This window comes from Polyergus mexicanus, unplaced genomic scaffold (genome assembly GCF_030449975.1).
Source record: "Polyergus mexicanus isolate NDT 795.1 unplaced genomic scaffold, iyPolMexi1.0 SCAF_1, whole genome shotgun sequence".
Lineage (NCBI taxonomy): Eukaryota > Metazoa > Arthropoda > Insecta > Hymenoptera > Formicidae > Polyergus > Polyergus mexicanus.
In genome coordinates this window covers 13,215,128-13,225,997 of record NW_027223321.1, presented here as the reverse complement: position 1 = coordinate 13,225,997, position 10,870 = coordinate 13,215,128, and the positions used below count along the sequence as shown (strand labels likewise).

Sequence of the window (10,870 nt, the reverse complement as noted above, 5' to 3'; positions counted from 1 at the left end):
TTTTTTTTTTTTTTTTTTAGCAAATTCAGAAATTATTTTGTACATATAATCATAATATTTGCAATAAACTTTAATAATTCTATGATTATGGAAAATATTATACAATTAAGGATGTACGAATATTCGTAAAATACGAATTAAGTCGAATTTTCTCGTTAGTTTCAAAACGAATTCTCAAAATATTTGAAAATTCAGATATTGTTCTCGGGTACACAAAATTAGATATTAAGAACTTAATTATTCCGTTATATGGAAAAACAGAAACTTATTTTGCTACTGAAAATATTTAAACAAATCCGAATTGTTGAATAAATTCTTATTCATACCGAATAAATTTAATATTAAGAATAGCAAAAATTATCAAAAAACTCACATCTTTAAAAATTATAGTCTAAATACTATATATAAATACTATATGAATATTATATATCGTAAATATTATATGTATAGTAATACTATATATATAGTAAATGCTATATGTATAACAATATTATATAGTAAAAATTAAACGAAATCTGATTATGATTATTGCATAAAAGAACATGATTACAATACATCCTCTTCATCCAAAATACTTTGCAATTGTTATGAATCTAGGTTTTCAGTTATGTCAGTTTTGCAACAGATTTAAATAGAAAATTAATTAAGAGACTAAATTATGATACGCTATCCATTCAAATTAAGTAAGGATTTTAAATATTTACTTAATATAAATGAATAAAATTATTAAAACTATAGCATACATTAAGTATTAAACATTTTTATGATGGGAGATTTATCAATAGAACGTATATACATATGTATATTTTGATATTAAAGGTACTGATTTTTTGATATTTAAAAAATAAAATAAAAAAAAAACAAATTTTCCGAAAATTTAAAAATTAAAATAATGTGTCAATTTCAAATATCTAACTCTTCTCTTTTTTGAAACTTACTTTTCTTTAAATTACTTTAATTACGACAAGTAAAAGTATTATCCGTATTTTCTGATTAATGATTTAATAATGTGTAATAAAGCATCGAACTGTTATTATAATAATCCTTTCTTTTTTCAGATACGGATCTGATATGATATTGTTAATTAACATCGTCAATCATATCGATATAAAGATAAATATAGAAAAATACTGTTGCCAACGCAATTTTCTAATGAAAAGCAAAACCAATAATCAGAAAAGGTACCATAATAATACAAATGGTATAAATTGTCGTTCGTGGCTCACAAGTAGATACACCAACATACTCCTCGTTCCATTGCGAATCATTGTTGCTTAATGGCAATTCTAATACCGTTCTTTCTTTGCTGAAGATCTTAAACGGTAACGAGCATTCTTCCGTGCTGTTTTTGCATGCGTACACGGGATTTGAAGTATTATAGACCGTCTTCAAGAGATCAAATTTTACTCTCACGTAATTAGATTGGACCTCATTCTCCGAATTAAATACGAAGAAGTAATATCCGTTTAAAGGTATTCTACGAATAAATTATATACAAATATAGTAGAGGATTATTATTGTGGCAATATTGTTATAAAGATATATCTTTCTCCCTCTCTCTTTTTAAAACAATTACGCGTGTTTCACTAGATTTTGAAAAAAGTATTTATTATAAAAGAGAAGCTATATGTGTTTAAAGCCGATAAGGGCAATAAAATAAAAGAAAATATATAACAATCAAATATGAACACGTCTTTACAAAGAAAGAAAAAATTAATTACAAGTAGCAATTTTTGTTCACCTACCTGTATGTCACAGTATTAGCAAAGGAAGCCGTAGAATGGTGACTTTCGTGTTTAGGTGTACAATAACGATGCGGTGTCAGAGGTAAATTCATGATGAGACCTTTGCATTCCAGCAACCGCTCCTCCGAACTGCTAAACGAGCTCCAGAACTCGGAATTACTTCTGTCGTTCAAGGTTGTTTCGTTCACGACGCCTCGGATCTCCGCAATACCGTCTGGGTTCAATGTATCCTGATGAAGATACGCCAACAAATTTACTTTGCATATCTTTAACTGAATTTACGGAGTGGAAAGCTAAACTCTAAATAAAAAATGTGAACGAGAATTATATTCACACCTTGCAAACAAATATTGCTTTACACGTATTTATTATACGATTGTTTCTGTGCCAAGAAAAAAAATCTCATAAATATATAGCAGAAAAATCTAGATTACGTAGTAGTAATTGCGCGATTTATTCATCTCTAATTTCATCTTGTACGAATATAAAGTCTGGAATATATTTTTCCATTCATTTCAGTAAGTAACAAGTTAAAATCTAATTATCACGTTTTAAAGAAGAACAATATGTTATCAATAAAAGAAATAATGTTATTTTACGTGTATGCTAAGTAAGTAAGCCGCGTATTATTTTTGCGATATATTTCCGAACGACAAATTCTCTTTGAGATCAATTTATATTATCGACATTTTCGAATAAACAAGTAGAGACTTATTACATTATTGTGTGTATGATCTTTTTCAGTTAAATTATTTTTAACGATGAGAATATAAATACACGTTACAGATTCTACGATAATTATAAAGATTAATTTATTACACTAACAGGCACAAGAAAGACATTAGAAGAAGTAGAAAGAAAAACAATACCTCTTCTAGCGCTACGTCACCGTCTTCATCCTCCTCCGTTAATATTTGATGCATTGGCGAAGAAAGAACAAAGTCTCTTCTCTTCCTTCGCTTGGCTTCGTTTGACAATTTCTTGTCATTCATCGTTTCATTTACCAGCCGTTTCAACGCAGCACCTTCGGAATTGCTCCGTGCATCAATCTCGTCCATCAATTTACGCAACGTTTGTCTGCCACGATTGCCTAAGGAATTGATCTTTCGCAGAACGTCTTGAAACACCTCCGCAGAGTTCGTCTCGTTTCGTTTGGGTTTCGACTCTTCTTGCTTTTTCGCAATTTCTTCTGCCGTTCCGGTCTTCACTTGTGTATTGGATATCGTAGGACGAGAATCGAAAAAAGACGTGGAATTCCGTTTGATTTCAAATTTTTTTACAGAGGTAAACGTCATATTTGAAGATAATTGTGTAGATCTAATAAAACGTTTGAATACATAATTCGTAATTATAAAGAAAAATGTTGGAGAAGAATTTTGGAATTTTAACTAAAAATATATGTATATGGAATCTTTTTAGAATTTACAAACTCAATTATTATTAAAATAATGTCTTTCAATTTTTTTTTTTTTTTTATGAAAAGGATGGATCAAAATTGAAATATTATTATTAAATATTGTTATTGAGAAAAATAACGCACTTTGTACTATTTTCCGATATCTCTTTATTATTGCGAGATATGTTTATCGACTGTTTCCGCAGAGGCTGATCTCCGAAAGATGAATTCCTAGGATAATTTACGGTCGGTGGCTTATCGATATTAGTGTCCTCCCTGAAAACAGCCTCATAATGATGATGCGGATTTTCTTTCTGCTTCTTTTTCGTGTCGATAGTCTTAGCCAAAAGCTGAGTGAGTATATTCCGCATCGCCTGAGCGTCCAGCTCGTGACTGCCCAGTTGATTCTCGGATGATTTGGAAATGTTTAAGCGCAGGGCGTTGCCTTTATGATGAAATTGTACATCCTGTCTAACTCGGCCCATTTTTTCAGGTATATTAAGACGCGTCGCCTGACGATGAAAAATGCAACGATTAAAACATAGCGCATATAAAAAGTATTTTTTACAGATAATTGATAATTGAAATTAAAATTGAAGGTAAGATTCTCGATAGAAAGAAAAAACATACCTCTGTAGTCCTCGTCGAATCAAGAAGCCCTTGTTCCTTAGCGACCTCAAGGAGCTCCTCAAGTTCTTCGCTGCTGTCATCTCCGATGAAGGCACACTCGTGCAGATTCTTAAATCCACGGATTATCGTTAAAGAGGCACCTGGCCATCTGCAAATAATGGAACAATTATAATAAATTAATAACACATAAGTACTTGAAAGATAATATTATTTTAAATGTGTCGAAAATTTTAATTAAGGGAAACGTATTTTTTATATAAAAAAGATCGCAAAATTTTCTCCGCTTCCACTATTAAAATTTGCGCAATAACACGCGAGCCCTCATTTCTACAATTCTACCTTACACAAGTCGAAACAGTGACGCTACTGCCACGCAGAAGATAAAATCCCCAGTACTCCTTCATGTCATCTTCCATGACAAGATGTCTCGTCATCGAAACCGGTACTGCTTCCTTTTCGACTACTGGTTCGTTGCTCATCAGATACGCATTAAATGTGGCATTAACTTTGACCACCTGACTCTATAAACAGATCGCTTTATCATTCTTTATTAATTTTTTAAGCGCGAATGCAATTTTTAATAAAATTGCATGTGGTATAAATAATTATTTGGCCATTAAATATTCCAAATTCATTATATTCTAATTTGTTATAATAATTATTATATATCTATTTTCTGAAGGAGTTATTAAGTAAAAATTGATATAAAATTTTCGGATGTATAAGACAGAGATCATCGGAGATAAAATATTAATGAATATTATAAGAAAATGTCTTACTTGGCACCAAATAGTGGATATTTTGGCGTCGATCAATCTTTGATCTGATATCGTTAAAGCATATAATTGTTCGGAATACACGCGGTATCGCAGATATAGCGGTCCAGCAATAAGGACAGATGGTAGAAACATCCCCAGCACGCATAATCGCATCACTCTCAAAGGCACTTTATAATTTGATCTTCGCGGTTGCCAATCTCGTGGACGGATACCATCTTCTGCAAAAAAGTCATCAACACAAAAAGTATGAATATTTTAATTCCCTAAATCTAAACAAGATTCATGTTTTTAAGATTTATTATGTGCATTTTATTTTTTCCGATGAATGTGATTTTGTTTATATTTCTTATAAAAATTCTTTTAATATAACTTGTAAAAAGATAATTGATTCTCTTTTTTTCTATTTGTTGCTTCATCTAGCGTATATGTCGGATTTAATTAACACCGACTCTGTTTTAGTTTAGTTTTTCTCCAAATTGTTCAATAAATTGAAAATTTAATATAAATAACTATAACAATATCATAAAAATTATTTTTCTTTTTTTTTCCACAGATAGTTCTATGAGTGAATATAACGTCAAAAATATGAAAATATTTATAATCTTATTATTAGACTTGCAGTGTTTTTCATGTTAAATCGGTAATTATCGACGATCAATATCGAGATTCATAATCACAATCACAAATAGACACTCAATTAAGCGTATCGATTTCCTTGATACGGAATGTAGCACACGTATAGGAGATATAATTCTTTATTATTTATTATCTCCAACAACAGACCGTAAGGGATACGCCTTCGCTTACATGTATGCATATGTTTACGCGTGCGTAAACAAAAAAAAAAAACAGTGGAAAATTCCTTGAATCCTCTACAATTCTGTTAAAGCGCATCAGTAAAGTGCTTTATTTGATGGCATTGTTTATTACATTGACACGTAGATTTTCGAGTTTGATCGTACGACACTAAAACAGTATGCGTAATAAAGACCGTCGGCGCTTCAATAATCACGTTTGATAACATATGACACAAATTCATTTTTTCCTACTTATATTATAAAATCGTATTAAGATAAATATTCTCGGATCGAAATATGCGCGTCAAATGTATTTAAAAAATTTATGGGTTTGTACTAGATTTTAGGCGCTTTCCTTGTGTTTCCCAAAATGACGATAATAATTTGTTTCTCTATATTTCGAGAGACGAACAGCACTCGTGTCGATTACAAGCGTTTTTTTCTTTTTGCCTTGCCGAAGCACAGTTACATAAATTTCACCGTACGTTGCACAAATTGTTTACCGCATTCCATAATATTTGTTAAATTCTTTAAAAATTTGAGAGTCACTGCATTGGAGAAAAATGCGAAAAGAACGCAGATTATGCGCAGATGATTTCGTAAACTCGTGGGAGAATGTTCTCGCTAGATTTGGAGATCAAGGTCATCAATTTCACCTTTGCACAAGATTACACACGCGCATAGGCAAACATATACATTTGTATGCGTGTGTATGTGATTCAATCTATATGGAATGATGCTCTCTAAGATAAATTATCACGCATTACATTGATAAGTTTTCTTCTTTTTTTTCAGCAATGAAGCGCGTGGTATTGGATAGAATATGTTTTTACCTCGATGACGCTTGTGCAAATAAAGCACGATGAAAGTTCAATACAGTTTACAATAAAAAATACCCATCTCATCATTGAGAACTATGCAATTTTTGGTAAGTAGATCATTTAATTCAATCGCACGATCACATTTCATACTGATTCATTAATAATAAATAATTCATTTATTATGAGAGAGAATTTTATCTATATATATATATATATATATATATATATATATATATATATATATATATATATATATCATAAATAAAGTTAATTTTAATAAAATAGATAATCTTTTCTCTTTTCAAGTTTTCTATTATAGTAAAATTACCACTTTATCTCAAAATAGATTGATATAAGGGGAAAAAAAACAGTCATCTTGTTCGTATATCGCATTATGTTTTGTTTATAAAAAGATTAATTCGAGTATGTAGAAAGAAAGAGAGAGAGAGAGAAATGTACACGTGCCACTAAAATTGCAATGGTCAACCAACAAAGAAAAAGATAAGCGAGAGGAACTTAAAAAATAAAACCAATCTGTCTCGCAAAGACGACATACGCCATGGTATCATTACAATTAATAAATCATCTACATAAAAGAAGAATGCGCGATTGTGTGGAGTGAATATACCGCCTCTCTTTTTGAAGACAGTGTTTTCTTTTATTGCTGCACAATACGGCTGACAATCACATTAAACGTTTATTGTAAAAGTTCATACCTATATAATTGAAGAAACGCTACGAAAAATACACTCACGCAAATTATAAAGAATATTTCTTTCATATTTTTTCCATTTGTTTATATTTTTATCCATTTTGTTCATATTTACAAGAGAAGATTCCTACCAAGTATATCTATTTTCAAAGGCGTCGTGGACATCTTCCTCGAAAGATTGCAGCATAGATGGTCGCTCAAAATTCGAGATACAGAAACTCGTCCTTCCTTCTCTCAAAGTTAGACTCGCACACTTTAACTGCAAATAGATAAAACTTTTTCAAAGAAATCGCACACACTATGTCGCACACCTGATATTTAATCTTCGCGATCAATTATATTACATAATATCACTCAGCAATTTTAATTATCGCTTTGTTCACACTTTTCATATCACACCAAAAACACACTAATATTAATGTACGTAGCGTAAATTCCAATTTTGGAGCTTTGACGATATTGTTTCTTCGTTCGCACATTAATTTACACTCCGGAATAAGAAGCAAATAACTTTAGAAGCGCATAATTTTTTACGAGACTTGTTTATCGTTAAAAAAACGCCGCACTGTTATCTCCCATTCGATAGAAATTAAATAAAACGCGTGGTGCGTATCAGTCGCTGTCGACAGATCGACTGAATCTACGAACGAACATACGATGTTTTGTATCAAGCTTATCGCGCTTTAATGCGAGCGAATTAAAGAAGACTCTCAATCAGCGACCTATCTACAGAATTTGCTGCATGTAATGCTCTTATATTATGCTTATTTTGCTCATAATGACGCGTATTTGCCAAGTAACATATGACTGTTTTATAAAACATATTTCGGAATCTTAATTACACATATCGATTTCCGCTTCGCTTTTTCTCTCCAGTACACTCAGTAGACACATTGAATTATGTTATTACATTGAATAAGTAACTTGAATAAATAATGAGAATCTCAATCAACATCAAAGAAGTTGTATGTGTAAAAAGTAGTCAAAGTGCACTTAGACGATAAGATTATTTAATTGCAGCTAAATTATTCCATTGACATTGATAATACTATCTTGCCGCATTCCTAATAAATTCAAGATCAATAGAAATCTTATCGATAAAAAATATATTTTACAGAAATAAAATTTATACATAGATTTTATATACATCTATTTTTTTAGTAAATACTAATCATTTAAATACAAATTACAGATCACTTATGACGAGAATGACTACTATCGCCTTTGTCATCTTTAGATTTAGAGGACTTCTCTCCCCTTCGCCGTTTATTCAAAGGATTTCGAGGATCATAAATCTCGAACCAATCGTCATTTTTCGTGCTGGCATCCTTGGCAAGCACTGGTGCCTTTTCTTCGCAATGCAGAGCGTGTGCCATCCAAGATTCGTCATGCGGATCATCGTCTTCGATATTGTTCGATATCTTCTTGTCAGGATCCGAGACATTATCCTTGGCGTTCTGAAGTTTATTTTTGAACTTCTTTAACAGTTCTATCGTAAAATCCTCGCGTGTTTTGCCTTTCTTAGGCAATTTTGTCTTTGCTTCTTTATATTTTTCCTGAGTTTCTATGTATTCTTTCATTATTTCAGATTTACTTTCCTTCTTTTCAGATTGAAGCTTTTCGTCTGCCTCCTTTGCTTTCTTCTCATTTTTCACGCTTCGCTTTAGATCGCGTATTTCTTTTTTTATTGCTTCGCTACAATTTCAAACAATATAAAATATAATTGTGTTCTAACGATATATAAATTTTCTCTATTTTAGATAAATTCGAAATCTAAATATAAAGAAATGTTACATACGCCTTTTTCTTTCGCTCTTCGTCTCTATCTTTTCCCAAATAATATTCTTCGATTTCTGCATCTTCATTTAACTCTTTAGCTTTCACCTCATCATTCTCAATTTTCGGCTTTAATTGGGAAGTCTTCTTAGAATCCTTCAGTTTATTTTTTATCCTTTCTTTTACCGCTCTGTTATTTAACATTTAATATTATGAAAACTATTTAAAAACTTATATGTAATGATTTTCTATAAATAACTCACTCTTTTTCCTTTGCAAGAGCAGCCAATTCTTCCGAATCGCGTGTTTCATCATCATTCTCCCAATCGCTGCTCCGATCCTCTTTGAGTTTTTTACTTGGTGGTCCAGCTGGTTCAACCACAGGTTGCGAGCTTAACTTTGGATCGGATAAGCAATCGTGTGCTGATTTTCCTTTGCCGCTATATTGTCTATTTAAAATTGATGACTCCTCTTCATCTTCTTCAGCCTCTTCTCCAAATGACAATAACTTGAAATTCCTAACATATTTGTTTAATGTATATAAAAAAAAAGATACATGTTTATCATTTCAAGCAATTTTATATTTCTTACTTAACACCAGTCTTTTTATCTTTCTTGCTTTCCTTATTGTCTTGTTTGCTTTCGGGTACTACTCTTGGAATAATATCTGAGAATGGATTAGTTAGCACTTGTGTTTCTAAAATCTTTTGTGGATACTGAGGCCTATCATTCTGAAATATAAATTAAATATTACATAAAAGAATTCACTTTTTTGTAAATATTTTATAAAAAATTATACATTAATCTTTTTATATACAAATGTTAAACATTTACTTTGTCTACAAGTGCATCTTCTAATTTAAGCATATTGTAAATGGTTTCACCAGTAACTTTGCCAAAGATAGTATGTTTATTTTGTAACTCGGGTGTTGAGCCCAAGGTAAAGAAAAATTGGGAACCATTATCATCTTTACCAGCATTGGCCATAGCAACCAGACCTCTTCGACAGAAACGTAATCTTGTGTGAAACTCATCCTATAAATATACAATATAAAAAGCTATGTAACTAGATTTTTATAGAATTTTATAGATTTTAAGATTACACAAAAATAGTAAGCATATTCAGTTGAAATTATCAATAATTAGCACCTTAAAAGGTTGTCCATATATACTCTCACCGCCTTCCCCTGTTCCTGTTGGATCTCCACTTTGTGCTATGAAACCTTTTATGACTCTGTGAAATATTGTGTTATTGTAATAGCCCTCCATGCAAAGCTGTATAAAATTTCTGCAAGCCTTAGGAGTCTCCTTTGTCCATAATTCTAGGTCTATATCGCCAACCGTTGTCTTCATCAATACCTATTAGAAAATAGAAAAAGATAGGCAGTATAGGAAAGTAAATTGAAAATGAAAAAGCAATAAAATCATGTTATTTACTTCATATTTTTAATACAGTAATAATATTTTTTAAATTCTAGAGAGAAGAGGAGTTATACTATATTCTCGTATATTATAAATGATTTCTTTATTAGAAATTTTACGAAAAGTTTTATAACTTATTAAAAAAGAAACTTGTGCAATTTTTTGTTTAAATATAAAATAATTTATACTTACTTTGCCTGTCGTAGGCGGTTCTTGTATATAAATATTGCTCATGTTTATAACCTCTCTCACTTCTCGTCAACGTACATCAGTGAACTGATGAAAGAGAGAGAGAGAGAGAGAGAGAGAGAGAGAGAGAGAGAGAGAGAGAGAGAGAGAGAGAGAGAGAAAATGGTTCGGCGTCTTTCAACAGATGGCAGAGGTTTCCAATGTTTTTATCCCAATCAGCTGTATATGATTAATTATATGTTGAGACACTCTTTTATTATAATAATTACAATTATTATTAATATTATTAATTATTATTATTAATAATTATTAGAGTAGTTAGTAATTATTAATACTATTATTTTGATGATAGTATCATATATTTATATATATAATCATATTAGTGTTTGCTATGTATAATTTTTTTGCATAATGAAAATATACAGCAGCATATGCATCTGCATTTTACAATAATTAAATAATTTCAATTTCTTTTTATTTTAAAAATCTAAACTTCCATGAAAAAGTCGAACCTGGAACTTTGTTTTACACGTGTGTAACTGAAAATCGAATTCACTGTATTGATAAAACGTTTGCGGTATCCAAGAAACTTAGTTCCGTGAG

General features: G+C 30.8%; 2 protein-coding genes across 2 annotated transcripts; both read right to left on the bottom strand.

Moving 5' to 3' along the window:
• Positions 1-542: 542 nt before the first annotated feature.
• LOC138936141 (uncharacterized) lies at positions 543-7,231 on the bottom strand. The gene is made up of 8 exons (XM_070301273.1): positions 7,012-7,231; positions 4,551-4,768; positions 4,111-4,292; positions 3,772-3,919; positions 3,286-3,653; positions 2,615-3,062; positions 1,746-1,975; positions 543-1,477 (listed from the first exon to the last, which is right to left on the bottom strand). The coding sequence occupies exons 1-8, from the start codon at positions 7,043-7,045 to the stop codon at positions 1,150-1,152; spliced, it is 1,956 nt and encodes a 651-aa protein (XP_070157374.1). The 5' UTR covers positions 7,046-7,231; the 3' UTR covers positions 543-1,149.
• A 737-nt stretch (positions 7,232-7,968) lies between these two features.
• LOC138936149 (spliceosome-associated protein CWC27 homolog) lies at positions 7,969-10,352 on the bottom strand. The gene is made up of 7 exons (XM_070301286.1): positions 10,271-10,352; positions 9,806-10,015; positions 9,491-9,691; positions 9,248-9,387; positions 8,920-9,174; positions 8,679-8,846; positions 7,969-8,575 (listed from the first exon to the last, which is right to left on the bottom strand). Exons 1-7 carry the CDS (start codon positions 10,310-10,312, stop codon positions 8,074-8,076), a joined length of 1,518 nt encoding a protein of 505 aa, XP_070157387.1. The 5' UTR covers positions 10,313-10,352; the 3' UTR covers positions 7,969-8,073.
• Between the last annotated feature and the right edge of the window lie 518 nt (positions 10,353-10,870).